This window comes from Onychomys torridus, chromosome 13 (genome assembly GCF_903995425.1).
Source record: "Onychomys torridus chromosome 13, mOncTor1.1, whole genome shotgun sequence".
Lineage (NCBI taxonomy): Eukaryota > Metazoa > Chordata > Mammalia > Rodentia > Cricetidae > Onychomys > Onychomys torridus.
The window spans coordinates 47,407,544-47,422,706 of NC_050455.1; the positions used below are offsets into that span (position 1 = coordinate 47,407,544).

The following is a 15,163-nucleotide window of genomic DNA, read 5'->3' on the forward strand; positions in this document are numbered from 1 at the left end:
CCAGTTTTCCATTCTCTCTTATCCTGAGATAGGAGTCACAAGAACCAGTCATGCTTGTCATATTCAAATACTTACCAACATTACAGACTCAATCAATTTTCAAAGGCAGCCTCTATTTTTAATGGTGTATTTTTTATAATCAGTTCTAGTGTATTAAATTTTAACTTGTAGTTCGTTTGCTCTTAAAAATGTTCATTTAACGTGAACTTGTGGCCTCTTTTGCATCAGTCTTTAGAAACATATTTCCTGTCAAAGGAGCATGAATAGTCCAGTGGAAAGGTCAAAAGCTACAATGCAAAATTTCTCCTCATAACTCTGATACTGTATCAGGTTGTCTTCCCCTGCAAGATTAGTAAACAGGAAGTGCAATGTCAAGCATCTCAGTGATCACCTTGAACACGGGGAGAGGACTAGACACAAGAAAAATGCTGACCCCACAAGGACTTTTTATGGGCTGGCTTTCCAGGGTTGCCATTTTAGGGGCTGAGAACAGAGACATTTCTGTCCTCAGATGCACATGCATGTGTGTGCGTGTGCGTGTGCGTGTGCGTGTGCGTGTGCGTGTGCGTGTGTGTGTGTGTGTGTGTGTATTCAAGCAGCTACTGGAAGTAAATGTGTCCTTAGGGATAATAGGGCTCAGTTTGTTAGTGAGTTAGTTAGTTTGTTGCAATTTTTATTCTAGGCAATTTCTGATGTGTTTTCTAGAAATGGGAGAGAAATGAGAGAATTAGCTGAGTGCAACTGTACTGAAGCCACAGCTTCTCTTAGGAAGCCATGTTCTCAAATAAGTCAAACACACTGGACCCCCATGCACAAAGTGATCTGCAAATTGACTTTTTAGAACAATGGCCAGTAAATTTGTTCTATATAGTTCTCTGAAAATCACATGATGATTCCCTCGACCCTACCATTGAGAAAATAGATAGTTGAACACACACAAGCTTTGCATGCATCAATGAGTGACCCAATACAGGCTATAGACTTACAGTTAGAAATTGGTACTTCATGCAACTTGAGTGTTCCACAGTTTCAACATTCTTACTCTGCTATGATGCTGTAAAGTTTAACACTCAGTGTGTGGTACTGTCACACATATCAACAGAAAATGATTGTGACTTGAAAAATATCCACTGGTAATAGACTTTATATATTTTGCCTCAGAATTACATATTACTCAATTAAACTTGCAATTTCATCATGATATATGAGTCTATCTGGTTAGCATATTTGTAAATTGATTTATTTTTTAAAATTAGTATTCCTAATTGTATGTTTCAGATATAGTAGCCAGAACAGCTATGATTGTCACATCACAGTGCTGTATACCCCTGATATTTTACAGAGTCTTGTACTAGACATTAAAATTATACCAACCAAAACTATACACAAATGCTCCCATAAGTCTGATTATGATAATTTGAGTAGAATTCTTTGAATTGGCAAGTGACTTCTGTCTGCATCAGAGTATATCAAGATTCGTTTTTTTTTTTTAAATTAAAATACATCTTTTGGTCAAAATATGATGAAAAACATGCAGAATTTTCTGACAGCCCTCTGAAAACTAGGAATTTGACTAGCTTGCTTTGTTTTTAATCTCAAATATATAGTCACAAAACTAACTCTGGAATTCTAAATACTATGAATACAGAGATCAAAAGGGGTGTCATGGAGTAGCCTGTTTAGCCCAGTAAAGGTTCTGTTGCTGTAAAGATAAGGAAGGGCTGGCCTGGTCATCCAGAGGCAAAAGTACTTTTCTTGTGGTAAATACTGAATGATAACCCAATGTTGTTTTGAAAAAAAAAAAAGAAACTAGTATTTAAGAAAATGAAATTATTGAGGAAATTGAAGGTCTTATGTTCTGGTCCATGTGTTCATGCCACTGAGCGGCTGAATTCCACGGCACAGGTGGCCTCACTTCCTAAGTGGAGTGCAAGAATTTACAACTCTGGATGACACAAGGAAGTGTGAGTTGCTGAAAAATAAACCACCTTTACATGTTCCTAGGGTTATTCTGTCCAAAGAAAGCTGAGACCAAAATTTACTATTTTCTATTGAATAAATATTGCCATTCACTGATACTGAGGAGATATGATTCTGTTTTCCCAAGCTGAGTATACATACACCAAGAAGAATTCAGTCTATCAATACTTCAAACAAAAGCCATTGAGAGGCCCTTCTCCATAGAAAAGTTTCAAAGAGAGACTGAATTTTGACTGGTGTTGATACTGTTCAGAATTGGGAAGCAAACAGATTATAAAAAGCAGCTAAGGGGTAGATATTCAGAGACAGCAAAGGACACATGAATGCTGCCTATGGAGGCATACCTTCCTCATGTCAGAGTGCCCAGCAGTGTCAAAGCATACAATATGTGGTTAGTGGAGGGCTTTGGTCAGCTAGTCAAGCTTATTTCAGAAGTGACCATCACAGGAAGTGCTTAAAATACAACCTGTGTGGAGGTCACCTGGCAGGAGTCAGGAACACCTGGGTTCTGGCTAAGAAAAAAATCTGCCCTTTGTGTTTAAATGGAAAAAAAAATGTAGGGTGGAGACTAAAGAGCATCTGGAAATAAATACTTAAGCAGTGAAAGTTGAAGTCTTTGCGTTTTATAACTGGTAGTCTCAGCAGACTCATGTGAACCTGAAAACAGAAGATTAACAGCTTAGGAAGGCAATGCCAGTAGCATGCTTATAATGGATTTTTATAAAAATCCTCACCACCTTCCCTCCTCCTCAGTCTTTCCTACATCCTACCAACCATTCTTCCCTCCCAGTCGACTCCCTGGATCCACTTAGTGCTGCCAGGATGTGCATGGGTGTAGGGTCATTTACTGGTTGATAGGTAGCCTCCTTAAAGCAATGTGCTTCTCCCTAGATAGAGCATCATCTGTCAGTTGCTCATAGCTCTTCATCTATCGGTGGAACTTCATGAGCATCTCTGCCACCCGTGCTAGGATTTTGTTGTCCTTGATGTTATACGTTCATAGCTGCTATGAGTTGGTATGTGTAACTTCCTGGCATGTCCTGAAAACACTTTTTTAAATGGAATTATCGACCTCCTCTTCTCTCAAGTTTGCTAAGCCTTGGGAGAATGGTATGTGCCTGTTACACCATCTACTACTGTTAAAAGAAGTATCTCTGGTTAAGGTTGTGATATGCACAATTCTGTGGTTACAAAGATAAGAACTTAGGGAGCAGTTTAGCACCCTGCTCATTTACATAGTTAAAGTAATAGGTTCTCTCCTCAGGACTATAACTTACCCAGCCATGGGTTCTTGGCTGTGTTAATGGATGACACCCATAAATTCTGTTTCCCCAGGTGGGCTTAAGAATCTAATAATTTATGCCCATAAAAATTTGTACTGTTGCACCAATGTTTGCATTTTGCCAGACACTAGAACTATAGTTTTCAGGGCTCCCAGTTGGATACGACTATTGATTACTTCCCTGGTATCATGCATAGCACCTTCGAGCACCATGAAATCTAGAGAGGAGAGATGGCACTCTCATGTGGACACCAACTGGGCTTTTACCTGTTCTTTGACTCAAAAATGGCAATAGACTGTAATGTTTAGAGGGGCTAAGTGACCAAAACCTTGGGAAGAGGTATCTCATACCTGCCAGTGGGCTTTTATTTTTAATTAGATAGCCTATAGCATCTAGAGAGCAGTATTCCCCTGTTAGAGTGTGACTCCATTTGGACTCCTCTTAGATAAGCAGAAGTGCGTGTTTTAGGAAGCTTTTCTGCTGCTACTAGATGGCTTTTTTGAAAGTCTTTTGTTCTGGTCTTCTCTCCCTGCAGATTGTTACTCCTCAAACATGATCTCCTTTGTCCCATCCCATTAACCTTTCTTGCCCACTGTTTTTTATTCCCTGTTCACACCACCTGAGTTGTTCTCTGTTCCCTTGGAAGCTTGTCCATTCATTGTCCCTTACGAGTTTCCTGCTCACTTCAATTTAAAAACATGTTTCTAAAGATTCTAAGCTAGCACGCTCATGTGAGAGAGAACGGGTGATGTTTGTATATCGGGGTGTGGTTTGCCTCACTCAGAATCTTTGCTGCTCTCTTCATTTACCTGCAAAATCCATAATTTCATTTTTTTTTCCATTGTAGTAAAGTGATGTTCCATTGTGTACACGTACCACACTGTTATTATACCATTCAACACTTTATGGAGTTCAGAACTGTGTCTTCAATTCCTAAATATTGTAAATAGAGCAGCATTGAACATGGGTGACCAAGTGTTTCTGTAGTGGGATAGAGAGTCCTTTGGATTACGCCCAACAGTGGGATAGTTGAATTATATGATAGAGCTACTCTAGCCTTTTGAGAAATTTCCACACTGAGTCCCGTAGTGGCTGTACATGTTTGCACTTCTGCTAACAGTGAATAAGGTTCCCCCTTCTACACATCCAGGCCGGCATTTGCTGTCATTTGTTATTATGATCTTGGCCATTATGACTCGAGTAAGATGAAACCTCAAAGTAGTTTTAACTTGCATTTTCCTGATGTTGTACCTCAGCCATTTGAGAACTTTTGTTAAGTTTTGCTTAGTATTTAACTTTATATTTTAAGTCCTTTATTTGTTCTAGATTCTACCCCACTCTTGGATATATGGCTGGTACATACAAAATTGGTTATTTCCCATTTTTTAGGCTGCCTCTTCATTTGATTGATTGTGTCCTTTGCTATATAGAAACTTTTATTTCATGAGGACACATTTACTAATTGTTAATCTTAATACTTACATTACCGGAGTCCTGTCCTTACCTGTGTCTGTAAATTCAAGTGTATTCCCCGGTTTCTCCTCTAACATACAAAAGCATCAGGCATTATATTGAGCGTGTTGATCTACGTATAGTTGAGATAGGACTTAATTACTTCCTACTACATGGAGCTATCCAGTTGGACCTGAGCCATTTGTTGAAGGTTACTGTCTTTTCTTCAATGTGTATTTTTGGCCTCTGTAAAAATCAGGCATCTGAAGGTGTGTGAATTATATCTGGGTAATCAGTTTTATTCACTTGTTCAATGTGTCTGTTTAAGGCTAATTCCATGGTCTTTTGATTGCTGTGGCTCTGTATTCTAACTTGAAATTGGGGGTTGTAATACCTCACAGCAGTATTTTCATTCTTTGGATGTGTTTGTCTGTTCTGGGTCTTTTGTGTTTCCATATACATTTTGAGGTTGTGTTTTTAAGATCTGTGAAGAACTGCATTGGAATTTTAGTGGAGACTGTACTGAATCTATAGATTGCCTTTGGTCATGTGACCACCGTCATAGTACTGACCCTACCAATCCATGATGCATACTTCTGGTGTATGCCTCAATCTCTTTCCTCGTAGCCCTAAACTATTCACTTCATAGGCCTTTCGCTTCCATGGTTAGATTTAATTCAAGATACTGTCTGAGGTATGTCCAAGGCTGCCTGTTTTCCGTGTCATTTTTCATCCTGCAGCTTTTTCTGAGCATGTTTATCAACTGTAGATGTTTTAGGAGTTAGTGTAATGCTAGCTTTGTAAAAAGAATTTGGAAGCAGCCTTTCCTTTTCTGTTTTATGGAACAGTCTGAGAAACATCAGATTTAGTTCTTCCTTAAAGGTCTGCTAGAACTCCGCAATAAATCCACCTACGCCTGGGCTGGTTTGGGTTTGGAAGATTTTTATTGCAGACTCAACCTTGTTATTCATGATGGATTTATTTAAATATTTATGTGTTCCTGGATTATTTCGGCATGTCAGGGGCTTTAAGAAACTCCTCAGTTTCTTTATACTTTCCAGTTTTGTAGAATGGAGGCTTTGGAAGAGTGTTCTCCCCATCCTCTGGATTTCAATGGTGTCTATTGTAATATCTCCTTTTGCATCTCTAATTTTATTAATTTGAGTCTTCTTTCTTTTTTGTTACTCCAGCTAAGGTTTTGTCAAACTTGTTTATCTTTTCAAGGAACCAGATCTCCCTTTAAGTGTTTTTTTTTTTTCATTCTTATTTCATTAAGTTCTGCTTTGATCTTGATGATTTCTCACTGTTTACTGTTTTGGGTGTTTGTTTTGATTTTATTTTTCCAAGGCCTTACAGTACATCACTAAGTTGTTTGTTCAGTTTTGATGTAAGCACTTAGAGCAATAAACTTTCCTCATCAGTCTGCCTTTGTTGTGCCCTGTAGATTTAATTCAATATGTCGCATTTTATTTTTATTTTTTTCCTACTCTACCTGTTTTAAGTTTCTCTTTTAATTTTTTGAATAATCTATTCAATGCCATTAACTCCATGACTGTATATTTTCTGTTTTTTTTTTTATTACTGTTAATACTTACTTTTACTTTATTGAAGTTAAATAAGATATAAAGAGTTATTTATTCCCTATATTTGTTGATAGTTTATTGTTTATGTTCCACTATATGCTCTCTTTGGTTGAAGGGTCTGTGAGCTCCTGAGGTAAGCATATATTCTCTAGTGTGTGGATGGAATGTTCTGTCCGTTTGATCCATTTGATCTATGATATCCCTCACCTCTATCACTCTTTTGTTCACCTCCCCACCCCAGATGATCTGTCTTTTGGTGAACGTAGAGTGTTGGTGTTACCTAATATGAATGTGTTAGCCTCAATCTTTTGCATCACATTTACAGGAACCTGCTTCATAAAGTTTGCTGCTGCATGAAAGCTTGTAACGTCTTCTTCCTGGAATGTTCCTTTGATCAGTGGCTGGAAGTTGTCTGTGTCCCACCTGGCATCTCTTCTAATTAGTTTAACTTCAAAGCCTGTTTTTTCAGATATTAGAACAGCAACCACTTCTTGTTTCCTGGTTCCATTTTCTTAGAGGACCTTAATCCATGCTTTCACTCTAAGGTGGTTTCTGTTTTGAGTGATAAGTGTGTTTCTTGGTAACAGTGATAGCTCTTATTTGTTGTTGTTTTTTTCCCATTGCATCCCTTTGCCTGCAAATTTCTTGATGTCATTGTTTTTAAACGGCTAAGTAATACTCCATTGTGTAAATATACCACATTTTCTTTGTCCATTCTTTGCTTGAGGGGCATTTATGTTGTTTCCAGTTCCAGAATATTATGACTAAAGCCACAATGAACACAGTTGAGAAAATGTCCTCATGGTAGGACTGAGTGTCATGCCCAAGAGTGGTACAGGTGTGTCGTAGATCAACTCCAGGTTTTTTTTTTTTTTTGTTTTTTTTTTTTTTTTTTTTTTTTTTTTTGAGGAACTACTATATTGATTTCCATAGTGGCTGTACAAGTAGGCCACTCCCATCAGCAGGGGAGGAATGTTCCCCTTTTTCCACATCCTCACCAGCATGAGTCTTCACTTGTATTATTAATCTTAGCCATTCTGACAGGTATAAAATGGAATCTTAAACTAGTTTTGATTTGCATTTCGCTGATGGCTAAGGATGTTGAACATTTCTTTAAGTGTTTCTCAGCCTTTGAGCTTCCTATATTGAAAATTCCCTGTTTAGATCTGTACCCCAGTTTTGAATTGGATTATTTGGTCTTTTGTATCTAGTTTCTTGAATTCTTTCCAACTTCTGTGTCTTTTGAAAGGAACATTGAGTCCATTGACACTCAAAGTTATTACTAAAAGTTACATACGGATTTTTGTCATTTTGTTGATTTTATAGTGTTTATTTTCTTCAGACTATCTTTGTTTATCACTTACCTAATGTTATCTTCTCACTACCATCTCTTGGACATGCTTATTCCCTTCTTCATTCCAAAGTATTCCTTTTGGTTTCCTCAGTAGTATGGGATCTGTTGTCACACTTTTAAACTGCCTTTATCATAGAACCTTTTTCTTAATCCTTTGATTATGATCGGTAGTATGGCCATAGTAGACTGTGTTAGAGTCTGGAATCTTTAAAAACTTGGAGAATAATGGTCCAAGTTCCTTCAATTTCTTAAAAACTCCAATGAGCGGTTGGGGATTTGGCTCAGTGGTAGAGTGCTTGCTTAGCAAGCACAAGGCCGTGGGTTCAGTCCTCAGCTTTGAAAAAACAAAACAAACAAACAAACAAAAACTACATTTTTGCTGGGTGGTGGTGGCACACGCCTTTAATCCCAGCACTTGGGAGGCAGAGGCAGGTGGATCTCTGTGAGTTCGAGGCCAGCCTGGGCTACCAAGTGAGTTCCAGGAAAGGTGCAAAACTACACAGAGAAACCCTGTCTCAAAAAACAAACAAACAAACAGAAAACAAAACAAATAAAAACTCCAATGAGCACTATGTTGTTACCCCGTTGAGCCCACCTTTTTCAATGACTTAGTCTTTTTGGCAGCTTTCAAGACCCTTTCTTTGTTCTGTCCATTCAGTGTTTTGATTTCTAAGTGACATGGGGAGTTTCTTTTCTGGTCCTGTCTATTTGGTGTTCTGTCTGCTTCCTGCATCTCTTTCCTTAGACTGGGATTTTTCTCCTAATTTTGTTGAAAATAGTTTCTGGGTCTGTGACAAGGGTTTTATCTTTTTTTATATACCTATGATTCATTTAGTGTCCCATGGTTAATGCATGCTCTGTTCCTGGATGATTTTTGATTTATCATTTTCCTTGATCAAGTGATCCAGTTTCTCTACCTTGTCTTCAAGCCCAGTATTCCCTCTTACTCTTGATCCGTTCTATTGATAATACTTTCTTCTGAGTTTTTTATTTGGCTTACTGAAATTTTCATTTAAAATTTTATTTCATTTGGGCTTTATTCATAATCCATATCCCATTACTAAAGTGTATTTTCATATATTGAATTGTTTCCTTCTTTTATTGAGTGTTTTTATTTTCATGGTCTTCATTCTGACATTTATAATATCCTCTTTGCATTTCCAAACTTACTTATACCTGTTGTTTTTAAATAAATATCTTGTGTGGCAGTTGCTTTTCTGAGAGAACATTAATATTAGAGTACTAATTTTTGGAGAGGGTATACCTTCTTGGATATTTGTTTTTGTGATTTTGTTGTGGGACCTGGGTACCTAAAGTTACGTCATTGGTAATGTGTTTTGTTAGAGATATCTGTCCCAACTTCAGTAGAGTGGAAATTTGAATCTCTGTTTACTATTATCAAATTTGTCAGATTTTAAACCATCTGGTTGATACTTAGCTTTCAGCCATTGGCCCACTCAGTACTGATGTGCACCTAGAGTATCAGAAATGGTCCTCGTCCAGCTAGGGCTGGTGCAATTTCTGAGCACAGGAGCCAACCTTACATGCAATGGTCAGGTTCTCGCTGAAGGTTCCCAGAAATCTGTGCAAGGTTCACAGGGTTCTACTTGTGGTCCTCATGTAGCCAGGGCCAGGTGTGTGTGTGTGTGTGTGTGTGTGTGTGTGTGTGTGTGTGTGTGCAGGGAGGGAATGTTACCTGGAAAAGCTCTATTGAACTCTTTAACTGGCCTCCTGGTGCGGCATTAGTAGCAGGGTAGAGAGTCACTCACTACCTGAGGGAGGTGCATAGGACCCTGGGTCCTCAAGCAGTGTTGTGAAGGTTGCTACTGGGGTGGGGGAAGGTGCACAGAACTGGGCATGATTCTTTGCAGCCAGGCCTGCAGACCCAGGAGAGTACTTCAACTTTTGATGTATGCCTTTCTTTTCTTACAGAAAGCTGGCTGTGATGGCTTATTGGGGTCTCTTGCCAGGGAAGATCATTGTGGTGTATGCAATGGCAATGGAAAATCATGCAAAGTCATTAAAGGAGATTTTAATCACACCAGAGGGGCAGGTAACTGTTCTTTATTTTTCATACTTAATAAACTGTAATGTCTTTGTGGACAAAAATTAGACTAAATTGGATTTAGAGATCACAGTTCTCATTCTATTGAACACATTTCCAGTGATTTTTGTGATGACATACAATATGTGTGATGTGAGGCAGGAACTTGGACATGCTTATTTCTCAATAATGAAAACATGAAGTCATGTGTTGTGCATCTAGAAGTTAGAGCAGGAAGAAAGTAATCTAATTTGCATCAGCTTATGTTACCAGGCTTCTAAAATGCTTATTAACCAATGAAAAGCATGTCTAACAAAAATAGTGATTTGCAACAGCTTGAAACAACCATTGAGAATATTAGTATTCAGGGTTTCAGCTTTCCATTCCCTTTTTGATAATGCTTTTACTAAATTTCAAGGGGAAATTTTTTGAAAGCTGAAATCTGGAACAGTAGTATAACACAGTAGAAATCAGAACAGGAGTGGCAGAACATGGGGAAAATTTCCAAGTACATTAATAACAAGAGCCCCCTACTGTCTTCTTTTCTCATCTGTAAATGCTACACTCGGGAGATGTGCAGGTGGAGTGAACATAAATGATCTACACAGTGTGAGTTTCAAGTTTCTTACCACAGAAAGTGATAGTATCTCCAACAAATTCTAATGGCCCACAAGTATTTTATACATGCACATATGTACACACAGATGCATATAAATATATACATAAACACATATATTCACACTTATATACATACATGTATGCATAAACACACACCCATCACTATATATAAAGTTCTTTAAGTTTACTGGGAAAAAAGCATGTATTTTCTGTGCTTCATCAACTCCATTCCTGGGCATGTTATCTCTTGGGCCATCACTTATGACTATTTTCTTTTTAAAAGATGCATTTTATTATTTATTTGGGTGTGAGTAGGCATCTGTGTGTATGTTTCTATGTATGCCACGTGTATGAGGGTGGCAACAGAGGCTAGAAGAGGGTGTTTGATTGCCTGGAGCTGGAGTTACAGACAGTCGTGAGCTTTCTGAAAAGGTCTTATTAATGAAAAACCTAGAGCCAGATATTGATATGAAAACTGAAAGATCAGAGGAATAGAACAAGCCACAGCCAACCTCACTTTACCAACTCCTCAGCCTCCAGAGAGCTACATCCTGTTTACTCACGCCTATATGCCTTTCTGGCCCTGCCATCTTACTTCCTCTCTCTGCCCAGCTACACCACTTTCTCTTTCCACCCAGTTCTATCACTTCCTGTCTGTTTGTACAGACCTCCAGACCTCTATGGTTAACTAGTGCTGGGATTAAAGGTGTGTGCCACCACGTCTGGCTCTGTTCCCATAATGCTGGGATCCAAACTTGGGTCCTTTGTAAGAGCAAGCAAGTGCTCTTAAGTTCTCAATCATCTCTCCAGCCTCCATTTCATGACTATTATGTGTTTGCATTAACATTTAAATTAAATTCTCTAGTTAAAAAATAAAATTTCCGTTTATAAAACATGATTAGTTATATTGTGTAGAACAATCAATTTATGTTGGGCAATCAAGGAAAACTGAAGTCATTTCAAGTGAGTCATTTTGGAAAGAAAGTCAGATGAACCTTTGTGAGTTGTTAAATGTAGTTGTTTGTTTTGCTGTGCTCTAACAGAATAAGATAAGCAACTGAATCTTCCAGCACTCATTTAGGAGAGATAAGATGCACTTAGCTGAAATAAAGTCATAACTCTTCAGCCCAAAAATGTTGATGAACTTAACCTGCCCACTCTAGCCACAGTTGTGACAGGGGGAGTTTTTACAATACAGAAACTCAACTATGGTCTTAAAGATCAAGAAAATATAGTATTGTGTTTTTAAAGAACATTTGCAAAGTTGGTACACATGTGACCGGTGCTCTAGAGAATACTGGTGCACGATGAGCTTTGAGCTCTTTAATTGGTGGTAATAATGCCTCATTGTAACCCAGAAATACCACTGAAAATTTCGTGACCCTTTTCATTCTGGCTGCTGTTATGTAGATAGATGTTTCCTGTTATTTGATCTCATAACCCTTTTTATTTCAATGCCATATTAAAATCTGTTATATAAACCACTTATACCTAAACTATTAGGAATATGTCTGCATATGTTGTCCCTGTGTTGTCCCCAGGGTCACCTCCCAAGTAGCTTCCTTCCTTTTCTAATTTAAGGTAATATTTACAATAGTTGTGAAGCTGACTTTTTTCTCACAGCAACAGACTTTCACAAATGTGGTCTACCTACCCCCTCTTTGTTTTGCTAGATGAACAGCTCTCGGGTTAAATGTTATGATCTAAAAAAGCCTTGCCTCTTTTCCTTTTTGACTCTTTCTATGATTCTTGCCATGGTTTATCATTTGATGTACCTCAGAGAGTTGCTTGTGATGGTTCGTCACATAGTGTGTACTTCTGAGCAACAGGGAATTTTACATTTATTTGGATTTCTTTTCTCCATTACATTTCAAACTCAATAAGGAAAAGTACTATGGCTATTTCTGTCCATCACCCCATTTTCAATTACTGTCAATCAACCACTATCTATTTACTTAATACTGCAACATTAAAAAAAGCATTACATTACTTAGGAATTTATGTTTTTTTTTAGAGCTGTGTAAGTTCTTAGTTCTATCACAAGCTCCATCTACTTGTGATTCTAGGAATATTGTCTTCATTTCTCTCAAGACTCCTTTATTCCCTACAGTTAATGGACTTCCTAGAATTTCTTAAGGGATTTGCAGCCTTTTTATCCAGTTGGCTGTGCACACTGTAGACACTGTGTGAGTAACTATGTGCAGATGCATGTGGGTGTGTCCAGTCCCCTTGCTCTATGTAGCTTTTGCTAAATCATTTCTGTTGGAACTAGGAAATAAATTTATTGCATCTTGCATTGGGACTTGCCTAGCCAAGCAATAGCTTCTTAAAGGAATGAATGGTAGCTTGAGTGTTTGGTCTCTTGAGGAGTGATGTGAACCTGGTTAACAAGAAGAAGAAAATGGATGTCAAGTGTGTGGTTCTTGGTATAAGAAAAGGGATGTGCTGGTTTGAACTGCTAAAGTGTACTCTTGGAGTATTTAATTGGTTGGTTGATGCCTACAGGAGTTGGAGAGTCATGGTCTCATCTACCTCATTTTGTAGAATAGGAATAGCGCATCACAGGGAGTGAGATGAAACATTGTGACAGTGCAATGCGGGTTGCCTCATGGAAAATTTTGGTGACTTAAAGTGTTCTAAATTTCAGAGTTGTTTTCTGTAGTGAATATTTGTATATAAATTTCCAGTTGACTACCAATAATCTCAAACTCTAAAATCTGAAATTCAAAATAAGAACATTTAACCCTATTTAAATATGTTTTCTATACTATCATCATTGCTAAAAATAGCAATTTATCTAAAGTAATAATAATGGTGACTAGCATATAGAACCTCTTAAAAACATACCACCTGTGACTCTGCTACCAGTTCCCTGAAAATGGTGATTGCTGCTGGCATTTTAGGATGCTAATAAGATTGCAATCTCTGGTGGTACAATAGAAGGCTTCTATGAGCGAGGCCCACTGTCCAGAGAAAGACTCAAGATTCAATGGCTTCATGTCCAACTTCTAAGCTATATCTTAGCCATTATTGCATTCTCTTTAAAGAAAATACATTCTCAAATGTGCCCAAGTGCCTTATATACAGAAAATACCTCTGCCATGGCTTTCTACCTTCATATGTTTTTATTTTTTAGTATGTTTCCCCAACTCTTCTTGGGAATCAGTGAGGATTTTTTCAGTATACAACTATGATTTTAGAGACTACTTTTGCTCTGATTTATCATTTATTCTTATTCATGTTTAAATTCAAGCAAGAATTGAGATGTACAACTTCCATTTTGTTCTACTTTTTAGAAATGAAATCCTGAAATTTAATATCTTCTTTATACCTCACTAAATTTATTTGCTGAGAGATGTACAATGATCTCCTGAATGGGGTAGCTGGTTGGCTGTCTGAGATCTCCTTTCATATTTAGAGTTCTAACATGTTTGGCCACCATCTATCTCTTAACATATCTTATCTGTAGGAGAGATACCACAGTGAACTAGATCACTCCCTTCTTAAGAAAAGTTCTTTTCAGACTTGTATTCTTAAAAACTATCAGCAAGTTCATTTTCTTTACTGTTCTTCCTCTTCATTTATTTTCTCAATGGGCAGTTTGACTTATTGCTTAATTTGCTGCATGTACAGGGGCATCTTCAAAGGTCCATCAGTAATACCCTGACTTTTCCTGGAGTTCTGGGTGCTTTAGACCTCACACTGGGTGTTTGTACTGGAATACTGTAGTATCTTGTTCAATATAAATTGCTGAATTTAGCAAGTTCTCACCAAACTGGATCATTCCTTTTTTATTTCCTTGTGTAAATGATGACCCTGTTATGCCATGTGTCTGTTATTTGTGTCCAAAGTTTCAATCAATCTTTAACTTCAGAATTTTTTATTATAACATCTTCTGGATTTATTTCGTGGCCTTGACCATTCCTGATGTTCATCCTTTGTCTCCAGTCACTGTCCTTCATGAATTCATCTGCTGGATGAAGCATCTCCAAAGCAGATTCTGTTAAAGTCTCTCACCAATTTTAGCAGATCCAAAGTGATCTATTTATTCCCTCTGGTACTTATTTAAACTATCCATAATAGATTTAGCCGTTTACATCCTCTCATTCCATCAGATTTAAGTTATTCAAGAGCTACTAATGCCACCACATTCTTCTGTATGTACAGAAAACAAATCCTTTTTCTTCCTATGTACATTCTCCTGAGACAACTTGTCCACTTATGTCTTTTGGAGGAATTTCCCTTGACTTGTATGGTTTGTTCTCTGCTCTGGATGATGCTAGTGTTTTCAAATGTGAGTCATATATGCACACTTTGAAAGAAAGAATAGCAGTGAATTGCTAAGCAATGTGTAATCCAAAAAGGGGAGCAGCTTTAAAACTCTACTTTATATTCTCGAACACAGAATTAACCAGAATGTTCCATGTTATATTTTAACCTAATTTTCACAATTTACATAACTCCCACCTTAACTGTCCACCCTACATGATTTCTATGCTTCCCACTTGGAGCAAGTAATTGGCTGTTACTGAAAATGAGAAATTCAGTGAGTAAATAGATAATCAGTGACTTGGATAAAAGACTTGGTTTTTGAAAAATCACTTGCCCAGGAACTGGGGAGATGTTTTAGTTGGTAAATTGCTCAGCATACAAGCGTGAGGAGTAGAGTTCGAAATCCTTAACGTGTATGAAGAAAAAAAAAAAGCCAGGCAGGGCCTACAGCATTTGAAATCACAGTGTGGGATGGGGATGGGGGTGGGGGTGAAAGCAGACACGGGAATCCCTGGGGCTTGCTGCCCAGGCAGTCTTGCTGGATCAATGAGCTCCAGGTTTAATGAATGACCCGATC

The 15,163-nt window shown here is 37.8% G+C and overlaps 1 protein-coding gene across 1 annotated transcript in view; it reads left to right on the forward strand.

The window, feature by feature from the left end:
* Adamts19 (ADAM metallopeptidase with thrombospondin type 1 motif 19) overlaps positions 1 to 15,163 on the forward strand; it is a 201,636-nt gene that overhangs the window by 128,802 nt on the left and 57,671 nt on the right. The window contains exon 15 of the mRNA XM_036205317.1: positions 9,585 to 9,705. Within this exon, the coding sequence (XP_036061210.1) occupies positions 9,585 to 9,705 (121 nt within the window). The remainder of the gene's footprint in view (positions 1 to 9,584; positions 9,706 to 15,163) is intronic.